General features: G+C 32.7%; 1 protein-coding gene and 1 non-coding gene across 2 annotated transcripts; one reads left to right on the plus strand and one right to left on the minus strand.

The window, feature by feature from the left end:
• Positions 1–4,981: 4,981 nt before the first annotated feature.
• On the minus strand, positions 4,982–7,870 carry LOC115713665 (putative U-box domain-containing protein 50). The gene is made up of 6 exons (XM_061113907.1): positions 7,705–7,870; positions 7,501–7,613; positions 7,283–7,410; positions 6,872–7,187; positions 6,631–6,771; positions 4,982–5,152 (listed from the first exon to the last, which is right to left on the minus strand). The coding sequence occupies exons 1-6, from the start codon at positions 7,868–7,870 to the stop codon at positions 4,982–4,984; spliced, it is 1,035 nt and encodes a 344-aa protein (XP_060969890.1).
• Positions 7,871–16,359: 8,489 nt separating this feature from the next.
• Positions 16,360–16,432, plus strand: TRNAA-CGC (transfer RNA alanine (anticodon CGC)). The gene has a single exon. It is a non-coding gene; the product is annotated as a tRNA-Ala (tRNA).
• Positions 16,433–22,148: the final 5,716 nt, after the last annotated feature.

Raw genomic sequence — 22,148 nt, forward strand, 5'->3', positions numbered from 1 at the left:
TTAGAACATTCGAGAGTTTCTCAAACTCTCTCTCTTTCTCTCTGCCTTCTCTCTGGTTCTCAAACCCTAGAACCAGAGATCCTTCTCGATCTATTGATCGATCTTACCCAGAAACCTTCCCAGAAACAACCCAACACACACACACACAAATATCAAACATAGATCATTAGGTTAGGGTTAGAAAAATAACACCAGAGATTATAGAGGTTCGCCCTAAATCAGGGGTACATCCTCTTTGAGCTCGCCTTGAAGATCGACCTCAGATCTTTCACTATGAAGCATGAATATTACAACAGGTAAGAAATCCAAGTCACAGATCGACTGGTATTTCTAGGTTTTTCTCTCTTGTGTTTTCTGTGTTTATTTCTCTCTTGTTTTTCTGGTTTCTCACACTAACACTTTTCTGTTTCTTGTGCATGTACTTGAAAAACATCTGGAGCTGAAAAACTTTCTCAGATCTGGTAACCTAGGGCTTTTGCATCTGGTATATCTCATCTCTGTTCTCTTCTGTATTTCTCTAGTGCTTTTATAGTTGTAGATTTTAGGGTTGATCACAGAACTAGGAGTTAGTTACAACTTCGGTTGTAACTAACAACTAGTTCTTGATCCACTAGAGGCGAAGCCACCTAGGATCTATTTTCTGTTGTATTCTGTTTGTATTTTATCTGTATTTTTCACTTCATCTTGTAACACAGTAATAATAAATATTACAGTGAGATCTAATTTAACAATTTCCACCTTAGATCTCTTCTGTAATGTTTATTATCATTGTGCTTCGTCTTCAAGGGTCTTAGCTCATAGTGGTAGTGGTCATCCACCACTACCAACCCCTAACAAGTCCAAGCAGTGCTTGAACTTGGTTAAGGGTAGCACCTTAGTACCGATATCAGAGGGATTCTCTTCAGTGGGAACTTTCTCTATCTGTACTACCTTCTGAGTCACTTTATCTCGTATAAAGTGATACTTGATTTCCACATGTTTGGTTCTGTCATGAAAGACAGGGTTCTTACACAAGTGGATACAACTTTGGCTGTCTGAATAGATTGTAGGTTCTTCATCTAGGAGTTTAAGTTCATCTAGTAGTCCTTTAAGCCAAATGGCTTCTTTAATAGCCTCTGTAACAGCTACATACTCAGATTCTGTTGTAGATAATGCTACAACAGGCTGCAGTTGTACTTTCCAGCTGATACAATTCCCCCATAGTGTAAAGAAATAGGCAGAGGTAGATTTTCTACTATCTCTGTCACCTGCATAGTCTGCATCACTGTACCCAGTGATCATTCTGTAGTTGTCCCTTCTTTTGTAGTTTAATCCCACTTCTGTAGATCCCAGTAAGTATCTTAGTAACCATTTCATAGCCTCCCAGTGTTGTTTACCTGGGTTAGCCATGTACTTACTTAGTACACTAATGGCATAGGCTAAGTCAGGTCTGGTGCTTACCATTAGGTACATCACTGATCCCACTGCACTAGAATAAGGCACTTCACTCATAGATTCTTTCTCTGCTGTAGTTTTAGGACATTGCTCCTTGCTTAGGTAGTATTGATTAGTCATAGGTTGCTTAGTTTGCTTTGCATTAGTCATAGAGAAATTCTCTAAGACTTTCTTAATGTAGTTTTTCTGATGTAGCCTTAGTGTCCCATGCTCCCTGTCCCTAGAGATGTTAATGCCTAGGATCTTAGCAGCCTTGCCTAAGTCCTTCATCTCAAATTCTTCCCTTAGCCAACCTTTCATTAGGTCAATCCTGGTCCTTTCCTTGCTCACAATGAGCATGTCATCTACATACAGCAGTAAGTAGATGACTTCATCAATCTTAGTGCCTTTGTAGTATAGACAGGTGTCATAATAGCTCCTAGAGAACCCTTTCTTGATCATGAACTCATCAAACCTTTTGTTCCATTGCCTTGGTGACTGTTTAAGTCCATACAGGGACTTAATCAGTTTGCAAACCAAGTCTTCTTTGCCTTTTTCCTCATATCCTTTAGGTTGTTGCATGTAGATTTCTTCCTCAAGTTCCCCATGTAGAAATGCAGTAGTTACATCCATTTGATCAACTTCTAGGTCAAATTGAGTAGCTATGGTGAGTATAATTCTGATGGTTTTATACTTAGCCACAGGTGAGAATATCTCATTAAAATCTATCCCTTCTTTCTGTGTAAATCCCTTAGCCACTAGTCTTGCTTTAAACTTCTTAGGATCTGTCTCAGTGAGTCCTTCTTTGTGTTTGAAAAGCCATTTGCATGATACTATGCTCTTTCCTTTAGGTTTCTTTACTAGTATCCAGGTTCTGTTCTTTCTCAGAGATTCCATCTCTGTATCCATTGCCTTGGACCATTTCTTGGCATCTTTATCAGTCATAGCTTCTTCATAGGTCTTAGGTTCTGTCATTTCCACTCCCATAGCACAGAAAAATGCATAGGCTAGCACTTCTTCCCAAGCTGTGAAGCTGAATCTCTGTGTAGGTCTAGGAACCCTTCTAGTTCTATCTCTGGTCAGTTGGTAGTCTTGGATTTCCTCATTTTCTTGTCCTTCTTCAGTAATAGGTTCCACCTGAATGTTGTCATCCTGAACTTGGTCATTTCCTACCAAGTTTTCATCTCCCTGAGTATTTTCCACCTGTTCTGGTTCCACCTGAACAGTATTAGGTTGAGTGTTCCTTGTTTGCATGTCCACAGATGTGCCTGCAGGGTTAGTGTCTAGAATAGGACTAGATATTGCATTATTATTAGTAATACAAGGAAATAAATCTTCCTTAAAAACAACATCCCTACTGTTTATAGCTTTAAACCCTTGTTTCTCTCTTACCCATAGTCTGTAGCCTTTAGTGCCTTCAGGATAGCCTAGGAACACACATTTCAGAGCTCTAGGCTCTAACTTACCTACACTCTGATGTGCATAGGCTGCACATCCAAATACTCTTAAGTTTGAGAGATCAGGAGGCTTACCTGACCAGATCTCCTCTGGTGTCTTGAATTCAATGGCCTTTGGATGGACTTGTTCACCAGGTAGGCTGCTGTTTAACACAGCTTCTCCCCAAAATCCTTTAGTGAGTCAGATTTGCAATAATAGGCATCTGACCTTGTTCATCAAGGTCCTATTCATTCTCTCAGCTACCCCATTCTGTTGAGGAGTAATTCTCACAGTTCTGTGCCTTTGAATTCCAACAGAGCCACAATACCTGTTAAATTCATCACTGCAAAACTCTAAGCCATTGTCAGTTCTTAGGGTTTTAACCCTTTGATTAGTTAAATTTTCCATTAGGGTTTTCCATTGTATGAATTTAGATAAAGCCTCATTTTTATGTTTAAGTAAAAATACCCAAACTTTTCTAGAGTGGTCATCAACAATAGACATAAAATACACATTTCCACCATGTGTTGGAGTTTTCTCTGGTCCCCAAAGATCAGAGTGAACATACTCCAATATGTGCTTAGTTTTGTGAATACCAGTTTTAAACTTTAACCTATGATGCTTACCTAGGACACAGGATTCACAGAAATCCACTTTACTTACTCTGTCCTTACCCAGTAGCCTTTGATCACTCATGATCTGTAGGCCTTTCTCACTGATATGCCCCAGCCTTCTGTGCCATAGAACAGCCTTTAGGTCCTCTGGATTGCTAGTGACTGCATTGTTGCAGTGAGTCACTGGTTCTCCATCTAAGTAGTATAATCCTTCATGTTTGTGGCCTTTGATTATTGTCATAGCACCCTTACTTAGCTTCATTGAACCTGCTTCAATTTTGCTAACAATACCCATGTCATCTAGAACACTTATAGAAATCAAATTTCTAGCAAGATTAGGAACATACCTTACACCAGTTAGAGTTCTGACAATTCCATCAAACATTTTAAAACTGACATTACCTGAGCCTTCTATATTGCATGTATTGTTATTTCCCAGAATTACTTTGCCACCATTAGAGTTTCTGTAATCAGTTAGGATTTCCCTAGAATTTGTCATGTGAAAAGTACACCCAGAATCCAAAATCCAGTCATCTTTGAAAGATGTAGATGCAACATAAACTTCACCACTATCATAGCCATCTGAGTAGTTTGCTTCTTGTTGCTTGTCATTTTGTTGCCTGTTTTGATCTGATCTCTCTGGAAACCTTCCACCTTTCTTGTTCTTGTATTTGTTGTTGTAGAAATAGCAGTCTTTCTTGTAGTGTCCAGGTTTTCCACAATAGAAACACCCTGTAGAATCACCAGAATCTTTTGATGGTGATCTACTCTTCCCTCTGTTTGAGTTTCTATGATGATGTGCACTATTACTTCTACCCCTGTTCTGGTAGGATTTCTTGTGAGATGGCCTTCCCCTACTTAGATTCATTTCACCATGTCCAGAATTGGATTTTTCACTCTTCATCTCCAAGTCTTTAGATTTTAGGGCTGAGATGACTTCATCAAGTGTGATAGAAGTCCTTCCATACTTGATTGCTGTCTTTACCTCTCTGTATGAATCAGGCAATGAATTCAAAATGATTATTGCCTGATTTTCATCACTTAGAGCTTCATTCTCTCCTGAATTTGCCAATTCAATGTGCATTCTGAGAAACTCATCAAGATTCTGATCTAGGGTTTTAGTGTGACTCATCTTAAACCCAAAGATCCTTTCTTTCAGGTAGATCTTGTTAGTTAGGGATTTTTGTTGAAACTGCTCTTCAAGTTTCTTCCAGATTTTAGCTGGTGTTTCTTCTTTATCAACCAATCTGATGATGGCATCAGAAAGGTTGAAAATTATGATTCCAGTGGCTGTTTCCAACAGTTCTTCTTGTTGAATCTTTGAAGTGTTGTCTGGCCATTCAATAGGGTCTTCAAGAACCCTAAGTAGTTTCTGTTGAGCCAACAGAGATCTGATCTTTCTCCTCCAGATCCTGTAATCACCAGATCCATCAAAACGATCAATGTCAACTTTGATATTGCTCATGTTAGAAAAATCAAAATTAAATTGAGTTGAGTTTAGAAAAATTTGTTTATTATCAGTTTGTGGAATTTCCACAGGTTTCCCACTGTCCACAACTTCTTGTTGTGTTTCTTCTTCTTCTCCCAGTCTTGATCACTTTCTTGATTCTTTCTTGAGTTGATTTAAGCTTGAACCAAAGCTCTGATACCACTGTAGGAATTTGGCTTGGTGAAATTCCAAGTTTAACCTACACCACTCAAGAAATTTGTCAAAAACGACAGGGACAAATCTGTCCCAGAAAAATCAATTTAAACCTCAGTCAACGACCAAAGAACCCTGGTCGTTTAGCCTACACGACAATGGAAACTTGTCGTTCTTCACTCACACGACAAATCGTTTAAACCAAACGATTTGTCGTTCTGGATTGAACAAAACTAAGTTCAATCAGAGCTAACCCTAGCTCATTTGCACCTTCGAACATTCGAGAGTTTCTCAAACTCTCTCTCTTTCTCTCTGCCTTCTCTCTGGTTCTCAAACCCTAGAACCAGAGATCCTCCTCGATCTATTGATCGATCTTACCCAGAAACCTTCCCAGAAACAACCCAACACACACATACACAAATATCAGACATGAATCATTAGGTTAGGGTTAAGAAAAATAACACCAGAGATCATAGAGGTTCGCCCTAAATCAGGGGTACATCCTCTTTGAGCTCGCCTTGAAGATCGACCTCAGATCTTTCACTATGAAGCATGAATATTACAACAGGTAAGAAATCCAAGTCACAGATCGACTGGTATTTCTAGGTTTTTCTCTCTTGTGTTTTCTGTGTTTATTTCTCTCTTGTTTTTCTGGTTTCTCACACTAACACTTTTCTGTTTCTTGTGCATGTACTTGAAAAACATCTGGAGCTGAAAAACTTTCTCAGATCTGGTAACCTAGGGCTTTTGCATCTGGTATATCTCATCTCTGTTCTCTTCTGTATTTCTCTAGTGCTTTTATAGTTGTAGATTTTAGGGTTGATCACAGAACTAGGAGTTAGTTACAACTTCGGTTGTAACTAACAACTAGTTCTTGATCCACTAGAGGCGAAGCCACCTAGGATCTATTTTCTGTTGTATTCTGTTTGTATTTTATCTGTATTTTTCACTTCATCTTGTAACACAGTAATAATAAATATTACAGTGAGATCTAATTTAACAAATATATATATAAATATATTCTTTTGACTCTTATGATAGAAATGTGGAATTGTAACAAATGTACATAAGACTGAAGAAGTGAATTTTGACAGTGTCGTTCAAAGCTTTGAGTTGGTGATATTTACAATATACATTCTTACGTAAGACCATAATTCATATATAGCAGCAGAAATACTAAATTTAATTTTCAGTTGTAAATAAATACTAAGTTTTATATTTCTGGAACTCTATAAACATCTAACCATTAAATGTCATTTTTTTTGTTGATATATTTGAACTAATTTTTTTTTTTTAAAATAATAAAAATTTAATGACTTGGACCAATTAAGAATTGCCAGTGACAATTTATTATACCAGATACCTACCGAAGTTACAAAATTATAACGTAGGTATTATTACCGCTAAAAATTACAATTAAGTATTTATTTGCAACTCAAATTTAAATTTAAATATTTATACCGCAAATTACTCTACAGTAAAAATATCTATAATTCGATCAGTATATATATGTAGCATTTATACCCTTTCATTGCATATATAAATGACCCTTTCTGCTTTTGCATGCCTACGAGAATTGGCCTTAGTTTCATCTCTTTTTGATTGGATCATCTCCAATATTTCTCGAGTTTTTGTCCTCAGGCATTGAGATTTCTCAGCAATACTCTGTTAAAAACCAAAGTTTTTTTGCTTATTAATTAGCTAGTTAATAAAAACCATATATTATAGAAGTGAATTAATATATAAAGTGGTAACTAAAGAGTACCATATTGGAGGTTTGTAGTTTCCTCATTTCTGCTTCTATTGGACTATTATCATTATTCACCGGCTCATGGCAATTATTAATTACTACTTCTTCATCCAAATTCAGGGACAATAAATGTTGAAAATAGTTATCAATTTCTTGAGTATAACATTCCCATTGACTTTGAGAACTGGGGGAATCTAATGGAATTGAATCACCAAAATTTTCTTCACTCATTGATATCTGTTTTCCACCACTTACTATGAAGAACTCGTCACAAAATTCAGGCTTCTGTTGATAAATGTAAAAACAGCCACTAATTGCCGTTTTTGCTTTCCTATATGAAATACATAAAGTCAATTTTATAAAAATACAAAATTATATACATGTAGCTAGTTAATATTTAACTTGTTCAATAATTATAAATATTACCTAGATGAAGATTTCATGAATGTGAGTCCCATGACCAGGTTGTTTATATGGAGTCCTGAAATCAAATCTATGATGAGTTCACGGATTGGCTTATCATATTTCTCAACCTTGAAAACTTCAGCTTTCACCTATCAAAATTATATGAAAGCAAAAAATAATTAAAACTTAAGGAAATTATTAAGAAAGAAAAACTCAAAACTATATTTTTATATATATACCTTGCCACAAAAAGTTATGTACTGGGAAAGTAACTTATCGATATTTTCTTGTTCTTTCTTTCTAATAAGTTCTAACATCTCTTCACTTATGTAATTTGCATGCATCTTTCCAACTGCACCAAATATGAAAATCATCAAATAATTAACAAACCAAAATAAATAAATTAATTCAGAGCTATATATATATATATACATAAAACTTACAATAGGTGTCAACAATATCTTTGGTGATGTTTATGTGGAGAATGATTATAGAAAGTGGATGAAATCTCCATCTTTGCAGTGTCCATTTCAAGGTCTTGAAACCCTCTTCTCTTTCGTTTCCAAGAGCCACATAAACCACCTTATTATTTTCTTGAGGACTATCCATTTTACTGGAGAAATTAACAAAAGAAAAAGCGTTTGATTAATTATATGTAGAGTCAAATAAACTTCAATATAAAATGGTACTTCTACTAAATACGTAAGTACAGGTGATAATTATAATAAATTCAGATTTTTTTTATTATTATTTTACATTAAGGAATTATTATAGTGGTGTTGAGTTTGGAGTAATGTGTTTGGCTTAGTTAATTGATAAAGTGATACATAAGACGGCAAGTTTTGATTAATCATATGTAGTTTTCTATTTCAGTGAACAGTTTTTTTTTTTTTTGTTAGTGGTGGTGGCAACGTTTGCTTCTCATTTCGTTAGGAATCGTAGTGAATATTCCTGTGAATATCTTCTGTAAAAAATAATATGGCTTATGATTATCCAATGTTTCTTCTTGATTTTACAAGTATGAGTACGACGTACGATGTTTTTGGGTCGGTCGGCAATCTCATTTTCTTAAAAAAAATTAAAGCTTTTATTAAATGGGAAACAGTTACAAGAGCATTGTTTGGGAAAAAAGAGGATGAAAATAAAAGAGAAATCCAACTAAATGGCCTTATTTTTTACTTTTTTTTAAATAATAAAGCAAATATCCTTTTTTATTTTTTAATACTTGAAATACCCTTTATTATATATAATGTATATTATATGTTTTATTCCTTTAATAGAAATTATCAAAAACAATACATCAAAATATCTCTACTCAATTTTGTCAATTATTTTTTCATTATATAAAAGGTATTATATGTTTTATTGTTTTAGATTTTGCTGTTGTCGTTGTTGTCTAATATGTTATTTAAGCATATAATTAGTTTTTTTATTAATATATCGTATGATATACAAACAATATACATTAAACCAATATACATATATTACAAACTTAAACTAATATACTATTAAATGAATTGTTTTCCACAATATACAGTAGCATACAAAAACTTATACCACAATCATAAGCAGATATACCATAGTAAAAAATTAATATACCACTAGCATAGCAAAAAAAAAATTATACAAAAAACTTAATTTAATATTCCAAAAGTTTTTTTTTTTCTTGTTTTTTCCTTCATGAAATACCAATAACCATAAAATCAATATATATCAGTCAAATATTACTATACCTCATACTTAAATTAATATTTAATAATTTTTTTTCCTTTCTATCATTCACGATATACATATCACATACAAATGATATACCTTAGACCAATATAAATATACCATAAACTTAAACTAATATACTATTAAATGATTTTTTTTCCACGATATACAATAGCATATAAAAACTATATTCTACAATCATAAGCATAAATACTATAGTGAAAAATTAATATACCACCACTATAGTGAAAAATATATATATACCAAAAAATTAATGTAATATTTCACATGTTTTTTTTCTTTTTCTTTCCTTCATGATATACTAATGAACATAAAGACAATATTTCCTAGTGAAATATAACTATACCTCACACTTAAACTAATATTCCATATTTTTTAATTTCCATCTTTCGTTCATTATATATCATAGCACATTAAAATAATATGCTACAATCTTAAACTAATATACTACCTTTCAGCTATTTCAAAAATATATATATATACTACCTTTCAGTTTTTTTTAATATATTATTGCACATAAAAACGATATATTATTGTGCAAAATAATTATACCAAACACTTAATTATTCAAGATTATAATTGTAATTTCATTATCAAACTTTTTACAGAATGGACATTTTGTTAATTTTTTTTAAAAAGGGACATTTATTAACTTAATTGTTAGATTTAGGGCCATTTTGCATCTTGGCCCAAAATAAAATGGGAAACTTACAAAAATAGTGACTTTTTTTTTTCTATCTTTACAAAAAAAACTGCCACACAGCATAAATTTCTTTTATACTATAAACACAAAATGAGATCTCTATCTTTCACACTCACAGACAGAACCACCATAGGAACACCAGAACAATCAGAAAATAACTATTAATTTCAGTGAGACTGAGAAAAAAAAATCGACGTCAAATAAATAATCATGGGAAAATAACTATAGAACAATACTAAAACAAATCAAATAAAAAAAAGGAAAACATGATTAAAAAAAAAGTAAAAATTGTTCTGCACAACCTCAATACCCAATGCAATAGCAGTTATATTTGCAAGCCCAACTTTAAAATATATATATATTATATTCTAGAAAAACATAAAAAAAACCACACACCTTAAAAAAATAAATTATGGAAAACAACTGTAAAACAACACGAAAACAAATTAAAAAAAAAACAAAAAATAAATACAATATATTGCAGTATAAAACTTATAAAAATACACAGTAAAAAAGTAAATTCTAATGACAGTATTTTTGTAAAAAATTACAAAAGTCAATATATAATGTAAATTTCCCAATAAAATAATTAAAGCCTAACCAAATATTGTAAAGCCCAATAAAAAGGCCCAACAGGCTAGATATAGTAAAATGGCCCACGAAAATTGAACAGGACCATAGGCCCAAAAAAAAGAGTGGAAAGGACCAAAGAAATATAATGATAAAATTATAGAGGAAATTACACTTAGTATGGGATTTTAAAAGTTCTTATGATAAATATGGCACATTTAAGTTTGGCCAATTTATATGGTATTTTTTTATTTTTAGGTTTTTGTATGGTATTTGATATGCCATATATATGTAATTAGGTTTCTAAATCCCATATTTACTGTTTTTATTTGTTTAGGAAGTTTTATTTGTCATTGATGCCGGAAAAGTCACGGAGTTTCTTTGCGGGTGCGGAAAAGTCACCGGAGTAGCGGTCGGTGCCGAAAAAGTCGTCGGAGTTGCTGCCGGCGCCGGAAAATTCGTCGGAATTGGCATTTTCGCCGGAAAAATCACTGAAAAATCACCAAGAAACCGGTTTCTTAAAGTCTAAGAAACCGGTTTCTTGAAGTCTAAGAAACCGGTTTCTTGGTGATTTTTCCGTTGACAATGCCAATTCTGACGACTTTTCTGACGCTAGCAGCTACTCCGGCGACTTTTCCGGCACCGACAGTAAACTTCAGAAAAGTCATTAGAATTGGCATAGTCGCCAGAAAAATTACCAAGAAACTGGTTTCTGGTTTCTTGATGAAGAAACCAGTTTTTTGGTAATTTTTCCGGTAATTTTTCTGACGACAATGGCCTGACGAATTTTCTAGCGTTGGTAGCAACTCTGACGACTAATACACCGACAGCTACTCCGGTGACTTTTTCAGTACCAACGATAGAACTCTAGGAAATTCGTCAAAATTGTCATTGTCACCAGAAAAAGGATCGGGCTAATCACCAAGAAACTGGTTTGTTTTCGGTTTCGTGATGAAGAAACCAGTTTCTTTGTTTTTTTTTTTTTTTCTCTATTTGGTTGATTGATGAAACTGGTTTCAATTATTTTCAGTGTATATCATTTTTGTTTTGTTTTCATAATCTTTATTATTGTTGTGTAACAAAATTAGTTCCTTGATGAAGAAACCACTTTCTTGGTGAAGAAACCAGTTTCTTGACGAAAAAACCACTTTCTTGGTGATTTTTCTAATGATTTGCTGGCGACAATGCCAGTTCTGACGACTTTTTTTACGCCGGCAATAACTCTGGCGATTTTTCCAACACCAGGAACTACTCCGGCAACTTTTTCGGCACCGACATCAAACTCCAGAATAGTCGTCGGACTTGGCATTGTCACTGGTAAAATTACCGAAAAATCACCAAGAAACCGGTTTCTAACATCAAGAAACCGGTTTCTTGGTGGTTTTTCCAGCGACAATGCTAATTCTGACGACTTTTTCGGCGCCGGCAGCAACTCCGGCGACTTTTTCGGCACCGGCGGCTACTCCGACGACTTTTCCGGTGCCGACAGTAAACTCCGGTGACTTTTCCAGCACGAGTGACAACTTCGGCAATCACTATAGTTTTATTTGTTTTATTTTTTTAAAAAAAATAAATATGAAGGGAATTTTAATATTTTTTATAGTAATTTAATTAAGTTTTTATTTTTTATGAATTTTAAATTCAGATTTCTTTTTAATGTTTTGTATGGTTTTTTTTAGAAAAAAACCATATTTTTAGTTTGATTGGTTAGATAATGCCATATTTAGTGGTATTTACTTTTTATGCCATATTTATCATAACCTTAATAATTTTTCCCATATTTTTGAAAATAGCCCAAAATTATAGAAAAAATTACATCTCGTACTGTATTTTCTCTATTTATTTTAATTATACTCTGATATGATAGTAATTTCATTTTACCGTCTATTTTCATACTGCCTTCCTATTTTGTGACGTGTATTCTAATATTGTTTTGCTGATAAAAATTTTTTTATTCTTTTTTTTTTTACACATGTGAGCCTAGAGTTGTGCATGTGTTTATTTATTTATTTTTATTTTTTTTAATTTTTTTTTTTAAATAGATAACACATCCAGTGTCTTAGGAGCAATTTTTGGTAGTTACTTAAATCAAATTTATGCAGGTTTTTTTTAAAAAAAAAAATTATAATTTTCTCTCTACATTTTTCCCAATTTATTTGTTAGTTTCTCATATAAATACTTTGCTTGTTCATTATCTATGGCTATTACTCGATCAAAGTCTTCTTCTCCAGTTATAAAAAATTCCCTAAAAAAACCTCAGAAAAACTTGTCTCAATCCTCAATGGGTAAGAGGAATTTTAAGGAACACCCCCAAGTCTTACCTAACCAGTTCCAAGCAAATTCGCCCCCTACACGAGCGTATTGTCAACGGATTCACTAAAGACATGGCATGCGTGACACGCCAATGGCATCTTGATTCTTGATATTTCAATCGAACAACTCAACAAAAAGAACACATCTGTGTTCTCAACGATCATCCACGTGTCATAAATGTGCCTCAAAGATTTGGAGGAAGACTGCAAGCTCCCACAACTCGCAAAGTTCTCGAGAACTTGGGGGTAAATGCTATCCATGTTCCTGGACAAAGAAACACGTGGCATAAGAAGAGAAGTACAACTTCGAACAATAATAAAATAAGTATCCTCAGTGACACCAAATCACAGAGAGGCTACGTGAATCCTGGAATAGATTAACGCCAAAGGATACATGGAGGTTTATCTAACCTCAATATGCCATCCAAAACACAGAAGGCTTACCCTTACTCCAGGATCCAGAGTTTCCCAGGATCAAAGTTTGCACAAAGAGATACCTAGAAGGTTACTCGAATGGCCTATCATAGACACTGACTGCCCAAAAGAGATGTGAACATCTACCTTGAGGATAAACCCAGATCGCCTAGTGACGATTATGCTTTTTTTTTGACACAGGATTAGATCTTGTCCCCTGTGACAAGCCATGGTAGTGCGTACACTCCTACACCTTTTTACCAGACAGTTATCCCAAGCATTTACTTTTCAAGGTTAAACCTTTTGGCGACACACATCTTGTACGAATGGTGGTCCTCTATTTTCCAGCTGCTTCATTAATGCACGAGCACAATATCTTTTAGGAGACCCATTAGTTAGCTCTTTGCATGTATTTTACCTCATTAGTGGGATTTTTACAAAAATCCTAGGCAAGTCATTGACACATCCATAACCGCCCCTTTAGCCTATAAATACCCTTGTATTTCCTTATGAAGGGGGGATTGAAATGAAGGTAGTCGAAGCTCTGCTAAAATTACTCTATACTTTCCTCTTCTTCAAGAGAAACCAAGAGTACAGAGTTAGAATTTACATCTGTAACATATTTTCAACATTTAAAAAAGCTATCATTCTATTATTTTTCTATGACAGTGCATACTTTAATTATTTATCTTTTGTAATTTTTTAATTTTTTTTAAATAATTTCAATGCTAATCAAAGTCATTTATATGTAAATTTAATTATATATAGGAGAATTATATTGTACATTTAAAAATTAAAAAAATACTAATAGTTTAATGAGTAGATTGCATAGTATTATAAATGTGTATTCTCAGTTGCACTTTTCTTCATTTTCTTAAAATAATGTGTTGATATATAGATTATATAATTGTGCTACAAATGTTTATTTAATGAGCTAAAATTAATCGAAATTATATGTATATATTTTTCTATAAAAACTCTCAAATTGGTAACATTTATTATAATTCGGGTAGTATTGAAGAAAAAAAAAATTATATATAGATATATATATATATATATATATATTTAAAGAAAGAAATTTCATAGTCATGAATTTATATATAAAAAAAATATTATGTAACCTAGTTTATAAAAATTATGATATAAATTTTCCTATACTATTTTATATTAGATAGTGGAGATTTAAATAATTTAATCTTATATTTTTATTATTATAGTTGAAATAATGTATATTTATATATGGGTGTACTCTTAATAAGTATTACCCATTTGGGTAATATTAGAAAATTTTGAATTTCTATGATTAATTTTTATATTTAATTAGAAAAATTTCTTATTTTTACATTATATGGGCTGAGATTGGTCCATCAACCGAAAAGAAATAATAAAAAAATGTTTTTTCGGCAAAAAAGTTGAATTTGACTTAAATATTTTTCATATAAATATATTTTTGATATAGTGTAAAAAAAAGGTATTTTTTGATATTTTCTTTTATTAAGTAGTTAAATTAAGCATAGAAATTCAAATTTCTCTTTTATTCGCTATCAGACTAAAATCTAATGGTTAAATATTTTTAAAATTAATATTTATAGTTAAATTTATTTAGTACCAATTAATGAGTAATGCCCATTAAAAAGTATTCCATTTATAATTGTAAATTTTTTTTACTAATAATTATAATAAAATGGAACTCTCTATGCCTATATTGTCATCTTTTTATATAATCAAATTATATTTAAAAAAAAAAAAAAAAAAAAACCTTATGATTATTCTTCCCATTAAATAAAAAGATATAATAGTAATTAATAAAGAAAGTAGATTCGATTTCCGTCAGGTAGAAGTAGATTCGACACTTTCTCTAAGCCCCGCTGTTGACGATAATTGGACTTGGGAGATTTTTACCCTAAGTCCAATTATCGTCAACAGTGGGGCTTAGAGAAAGTGTCGGATCTACTTCTACCTGGGGGAAATTGGGACTCACCCAAGCTCCACAACCTTTTTGACCAGGAAACTGTTAGTAACATCTTAAGAGGCAATAATTCGAGTGGCCAGGAAAGGGATAGATGGATCTAGACAAAAGAATTAAATAGTCTGTTTTCAACCAAGTCTATCTATCTTGTTCAAGCCCTTGACTGGGCTCCCTTGTGCAACATTGGTCCGACACTATGGAACAAACTTTGGAACTCAAAGATTTTGGAGCGACACAAGGTCCATTGGTGGAGTATCCTTTCCAATGCTCTACCCTTACGAGCCCCTCTTGCTAAGAGAATGGGTTTTGAGGAGGTTTCCTGCCCTATTTGTGGGGAGGCTGAGGAGACCATAGAGCACTTGTTCCTGTATTATAACTTTGCCTTCCACCTTTGGCGATTTTCTCCGTGGGGGGTTATGCCTGTTCTGGATTCAGGAGCCCGAATGTGGGACTGAGTTACTTTTCTTTGGAATCTTAAATCCAGAAGAGTTGATACTGATGAGTTATTCCTGTATGCCTCGATTGTGGTAGATACGATTTGGAGGGCCCGCAACGACAAGGTACATAGTAAATCAATGGGTAACATTAAACATTATATTGACTCTATTTCTTCTTGTTACAAAGATTATGGATATTGCCTTCTTTCCCCTCCACAGTCTGTTGGGACTCAAGATTGGTCTCCGCCGCTGGAAGATTAGGTTAAAATCAACTGCGATGTCAAAGTCGGAGGTGAAACTATGTGTGTTGTGGCAATTGCGAGAGACCATAACGAATTAGTATTGTGGGTGGCGGTTAAAAGGCTACACTTCTCTGACCCACTCACTAGAGAAGCTGCAACCTGTCTTTTAGCCATGGAGACGGCGGTGTCATTGCATCATCCTTTTGTTTTGGTGGAGAGTGATTCAGAGATTGTTATCAAGAACCTAAAAGGAGATGACTCTATTTGGGGGATTGAGAACTATGTGCGTCATTGCAAGCTCCTCTCTACTTTTATGACTAATAGTAATTTCTCTTGTATAACTAGAAATTGTAACTACGCGGGCCCATAATGTGGCCAAATGGGCGTTTGCCAATAATGTTACGGGCATGGTAAAGATATCTACTATACTTGTTAATATCTTTTGTAATGACCATGAGGTCTAACTTCAATTTTATTTATAAACATATTTTTTTAAAAACAAAAAAAAAATTAATATTTTTTTTTGTAATTTACTTTAGGAGAGCCCAAAACACATAGATTATTCAACTTTGTACTAGATAAAAAGAGAAGGACAGCAATTAATATTAATAAGTATAGAGAAAAAGTAGTTTGGAAGTGTTAAAGCTAAAATATTGTCAGAAGAGTGAATATATAAAAAACAAAAGTTGCGTTAATGTAATATAACAAAATAGCAGAGGGGGTGTAGCTCATATGGTAGAGCGCTCGCTTCGCATGCGAGAGGCACGGGGTTCGATTCCCCGCACCTCCAACTTTTAAAACTCAATTTCAATTACATTTTTTTTTATTTTTTTTTAAAGAAAACCTAAATTAATTATATGTATATTTTAAAGGACCTGTATTAATTATACATTTAAGTTCATTTAATGCTGAAACAAAAGTGGTATATATTTTTTTTAAAAGAACAAACAAATTGAAAAGCTGGTCATATCTCCTTAATGAAATTATTAAAAAGATAGAAGAAGGTTATTTTAATAGAATACCATTAATCATTTTCAAAAAAAAATAAAATAGAATACCATTAATTATTTATATTGTGAAATATGGTTTAAAGTTTTTCTTATACATGTGTCATGTGGTAAACAATTGTTTTAATTTTATTTTTTTGGCAATATAAATTATTTAAAAGTTTTTAAAAATTTACATGTGATCCTGAATAATTACAACATTTACGATCATAACAAAAGTTAAAAACTCTTTCGAATGTCAAAATAAATAAAAAATCTATCGAAACATCGGTGTACTACAAATTTTTTAATAAACATTTTTAACATGAATGAGTATTATTCATGAATGGACAATATTAGGAAAATTTGAGTTTTTATGCTTAATTTTTCTGTCTAATTAGAAAATATTTTATTTGTACATTATTTAAATTAAATTCATACAATTAAAAAATAAATTAACAATATACTTAAATGTATTTATTCTAATTAAATATATTACACAAATAATTTAAAATTAGTCCAAGTGTTAACAAATTAATATATCTAAGGCTAATTAGCAATTTTTTCTCTCGAACTTTGACATGTACTAAATCATGCCCCTAAACTTTTTTGGCCGTTAAAATTCTCCCTGAACTATTAAAATTGTTAGATGCTAGGACTTTTGTCTAATTTTAGTAAAAAAATTCTAATATGGATGAAAGTTCAGAAAGCATGAACTAGTGCTAACAACACTAGTGTGCTAGAGTATTGAGTGCATGTGGTATTATGGTTAGTTGTACTTATAGTATGGATTGATGCTACCAATACTAGTACGATTAGAGTATTGAGTGCATGTGATATTATGGTCAGTCGTACTATGTTCAAGAATGTTTGAGACTCAGCTATATGTGTTTGACATGGTTTATGACTTGTTGATAGGTGTATGCATTGGGTTTTATGCCCTAAATAAAACTCTATTTCAATGTAATCCAGATTATTCAATATCAATAAAATAACAGAAGTATTTTTCATTCATTTGTGTATGTTTTGGTTCACCTTATCAATTGTTTGTCTATTTGATTTATAAATTCATTCAAACCATTTTCACATACTTGATCATGTTTATTGTGTTGTCAACACAGTGGAAAGTAAACATGACTATGTGAATAAAGATTCCTAGATTTATCAGAACACTAGGTTTTACTGATATGACAATCTACAACAGAGTTTACTTGTATTTGGAGAAATGCTATGTTCTTTCCAAAACATTGGTTAAAGTAAAGCTTGGGTTGGGGAATGGACCGATATTGAACTTTGAAATAGATTTATTAAACTTACCGTAATATCTATTCAATTCAATATCACTTAGTTGAACCTAGATCAAATGATCTAAATCCTGATATGATTAGGTTCAATCTCAAGACTACTATTCGTGTTCTTTGATTTGTTAGTTAAGCCTACTTTTGGGTCAGGGTGATACGTACATTTTGGGAACACGACAGTGCAATTGAGTGGGAGCACTAACATAAATATGGAATCTATAGCTTCTATCTGACGAATAGAAAGTAAAGGATGATTTCCTTCGAGCTTAACCAAACGAAAATAAATGGTGGAGTACTCATTTCACTTAGCTGAAATATCATTTATACGGGGTTAAGTGTTTTAAGGATAAAATACATTGTAGGGTGTTACGGTAATTAAATCCCTTTACAGTGTAAATCATCCATATAGAGGATCATTGATCAAATTAGGATTATAACAATGGATAATTAATGACGTGTCTATATGGTTGTTGTCCTCAAAAGTGAGTGTTTCAATATTTATACTCGCAAGTGCACGAATCGTTTCGGAATATAATGTTCATGTAAGTGCAAGGTCGAACCCATGGGAATTGACTAACATCAAAAGAAACTATTTCAAACAAAATAAAAGTATTCTAACCTAGCTCCAAATATTTGATGAGATTTTGGTTTTGCAAAATAAAATAAAGACAAGAAACTAAAATACTTAAGAGTAAAGATGAGTGAGTATGAAAATGATTTTCAAATAAGATGTGTAAAATAAGATTATTAAGATATTAGAATCCACAAAATGCAAGTTCAATAATATTTATAAGTATATTGATTCCCAAGTTTTAGATATAGTTGAAATAAATCACACTATATTTTCCAAAATATATTTTCCATTTAAGTACAAGTTATTTTCAAAAATGTAGGACTTTTCTTCACTTATAAAAGGTATAATTTCTAAGCATTAAATGTGTTACAATTTAATGAAACTAACAAAATCAAAGAAACTATGTTTAGGCAAAATATAACACTTATATTCTAAGAATTAGATGTAAACAATTTAATGAAAGACATTTAATCAAAGAGTATTATATTTTTGCATAATGAAGAACTAAGTAGAAATATGCTTTAACAATCAAAAATACATAATATTGAAGATGAAAAAGACATATTTTTGATAGAAAAATCCATGAACTTTATAGCACAAATAGGAAATCAACATACAAACATAAACACTATCTAGTTATATTTTGCTTCATCATCATCTTAATAATCTTGAAAAAAGATTAGAAGTTCATAACTAGATAAAAATTACAGAAGGTAAACATACTTGACATGCTCTTCAAAATGTAAAAATGGTAGAAAGAAAATGGTAAAAATGAAGAGTGTGGAATGGAGAAGTGTTTTGGGTTGAAGAGGTGTTTAGGGGGGTGAAGAGATGTGTTTTGAAATGGTCTTCCAACACCATATTTATAGGCAAAATTAGAGAATTAAATTAATCAAAATAAAATAAATAAAATGATTAATTTAATTAGTGTTGGGAAGAGAATGGATAAATAGAGTATGTGTAAGAGTATTGAAAAAAATAAATATTTGTTTGGATGGAAAAATAGTGAAAAGATAGGGTAAAAATAAATTAGGAATGTTTGTTTAGGTGAAATAAATTGGAAAGAGTAAATAGGTATTTATGTGTAATGTGTGGGAGAAAATATTGGTATTTTGTATTTTCTAAATCTTTTTGGGCTGAGAGAAAAGCAAATAACAAGTCAATTTTTTCTTCTTCTTTTTCTTCTGCAGGTACACTTGGCGAGGGCTGGTTGGAGCTGAAGCTGGCGGAATTCCAAATGGCGTGCGCTGGTTTGCTGCTGGGGCTGACTGGGTGCATGCGTGGCGAGCTGAGGCTGGGTTGGTTGCACGCGTGGCGGAAGGAGAGGGCTGGCAGCTGCTCGTGGGCCCCGCGTGGAAGAAAAGCAGCAGGAGGATCTGGCGCACCACTTGCGCCTGTCTGGAGTGTGGCTCACGCACGCGTAGGAGCCATTGGATCAGATGACGAACGACCCGGATGGAAGGAAGACTTTGACCGAGAGTGAGCTTCATAAAGGCTGATATGATTTCCTTTTCTAAAATTATGCTTTTGACCCATTTCTTTAAGTTTTTCTTCATTGTAATCCCTCAATTCATTCCACAAACACACCTAAAAATATATAAATTAATTAGAAAACTAAACTAAAATTAAAAATAAATATCACATAACAAATTATAACAAAATAATTATAAAAACATACAAAAACATATAAAATTACAATAAAGCTAATAAATTTAAAAATAATTAAAAACTTACTAAATTAATTAAAAACTTAAGAACTAAACCAATTTTTAGTTAAAAAAATGTGAAAAATAACTCTAATTTCTAGAGTTATCAATGGTGGAACATATAGAGCGTTCTATATAACTGAGAGTGCAATTCTAAGTTCTATGCGTGGATTCAACGAAGAATTAATAAGTCAGTGAATTTAAGTTGTAAATTCTTGATCTACTTATTGGAAGCTCGGATATATAGACCCACGGTCCCCACACTAGTTGAGACAATATTACTTGTAAGACTCATTTAATTGATTTTAATTAATCAATTATAATTCTCAAAGTTAGACTATGTCTATTTGAGAATTTATCACTTATTAAGGGTAAAACAGTAAATAGAGAGTTTAAAGGGCATATTTATTAATTGGGAAACTTTGATTAATAAAATAAATGATAATATATTATTTGATAATTAATTATAATTATTAAATAATTAGATTTGGCATTTATGTGGTTGAATAAGAGAATTGGCAATTTTTTAGAAAATGGGAAACTAGAAATGATGGAAAAGGAAAGTTGGAAAAGTTGAAGGCTTGTTTCCACAATGCTATGGCCGGCCACCTTTGCTTCCCTTTTCTCATTTATTTTTCATTTTTTAATGCCAAGTAATTCAACCATAACCCTATGTGGTCTTCTATAAATAGAAGGTAAAGGCTTCAGGTTTTTGACACACTTTTTACATTATTTTCTTTCACTCAAAATCCCTGTTGAAGCCGCCACTCTCTCTCTCTCTCTCTCTTTCTTCTCTGTTTTTCGAAACCCTCTAAGTGATAGATTAGTGCCCACACACATCAATTAATACCTCAATCATACTGAGGAAGGCTGTGTAGAATTCAGAGTCAACAAAGAAGGACATTCGGGCTCAGATCTTGATTATACTCTACAACAGAAAGGAATCAAGGGTTAGAGATCTGAGTGGGAGGAGCCATATTATTCCGCTGCACCCAATGTAAGGTTTCTCATACCTTTTATGTGTTTAATTTTCTATCGTTTTAGAAGTTCATATTTAGGTTGTTAAATCAACATACTTGTGAGTAGATCTAAGTTCCTGGTAAAATAATTCCAACAGTATGGACGCTTAGCCGTAGGTCGGTTATACGTTTATGTTTTATGTTTTTCTTACCGAGTCTGTCGACTCACAAATGCTATGTTATGTGCATGTAAAGGAAAATCTGTTGTTGAACGGTAGTGAGTTTGGAGATGGATAAAGATTGTACATATCGAGACAGTTCAACCTGGAGTATTGGATCTTTGGGACAACTATGACTCACGATTTTGTAGTCGCTGTGCGACATATTTTGATTATGTACAGTTGAAAAATGTAGATACAGGATCCCATATTTTATAAATGTAGTGTTGTTTATGTTTATTTATTAAAGTTTAAATTAAATCACATTTTCATTAAACTCTTTAATTAGTAAAGGTTGCACATAAATTATGAAAAGTACTATAGCACGCCTAAACTAATAGGGTGTTACAATGCAAACCTTGCCTAGATGCTTGCCTGCATGCTTGCTGAGATGCTTACATGCAAGCCTTGCCAAGATGTTTGCATGCATGGTTGTCGAGATGCTTGCATGCAAGCCTTGCCGAGATACTTGTATGCATGCTTGCCGAGATGCTTGCATGCAAGTCTTGCTAGGGTGCTTGCAAGCTTTGCTTCTCGTCTTGACACTTGAGTCTTCAAGTTCAGGGACTTGAAGTGGGGATGGCTTCGGCCCCATCACCTTAAATTTAATGGCAAAACTTAGTCTATGACGTACTTTGCTTGACTAATCTTGGAACATCGCTTCACTAATTTATAAGTTTAACAATCAAATTTAAACCAATCTCTCTCACTTGAGCCCTGAGAAACCTAGACTCTACTCGATCTCTAAGATCGATCTTCCCT

This window comes from Cannabis sativa, chromosome 4 (genome assembly GCF_029168945.1).
Source record: "Cannabis sativa cultivar Pink pepper isolate KNU-18-1 chromosome 4, ASM2916894v1, whole genome shotgun sequence".
Lineage (NCBI taxonomy): Eukaryota > Viridiplantae > Streptophyta > Magnoliopsida > Rosales > Cannabaceae > Cannabis > Cannabis sativa.

Excerpts from the sequence above, each read along its gene's own strand:
- LOC115713665 (XM_061113907.1), bottom strand. The coding sequence starts at position 7,870 with ATGGATAGTCCTCAAGAAAATAATAAGGTGGTTTATGTGGCTCTTGGA. Across the intron at positions 7,188-7,282 it reads TTCATGAAATCTTCATCTAG|GAAAGCAAAAACGGCAATTA; the intron begins GTAATATTTATA and ends TATTTCATATAG. Across the intron at positions 5,153-6,630 it reads TTTATATATGCAATGAAAGG|GTTAAACTTGGAATTTCACC; the intron begins GTATAAATGCTA and ends TGAGTGGTGTAG.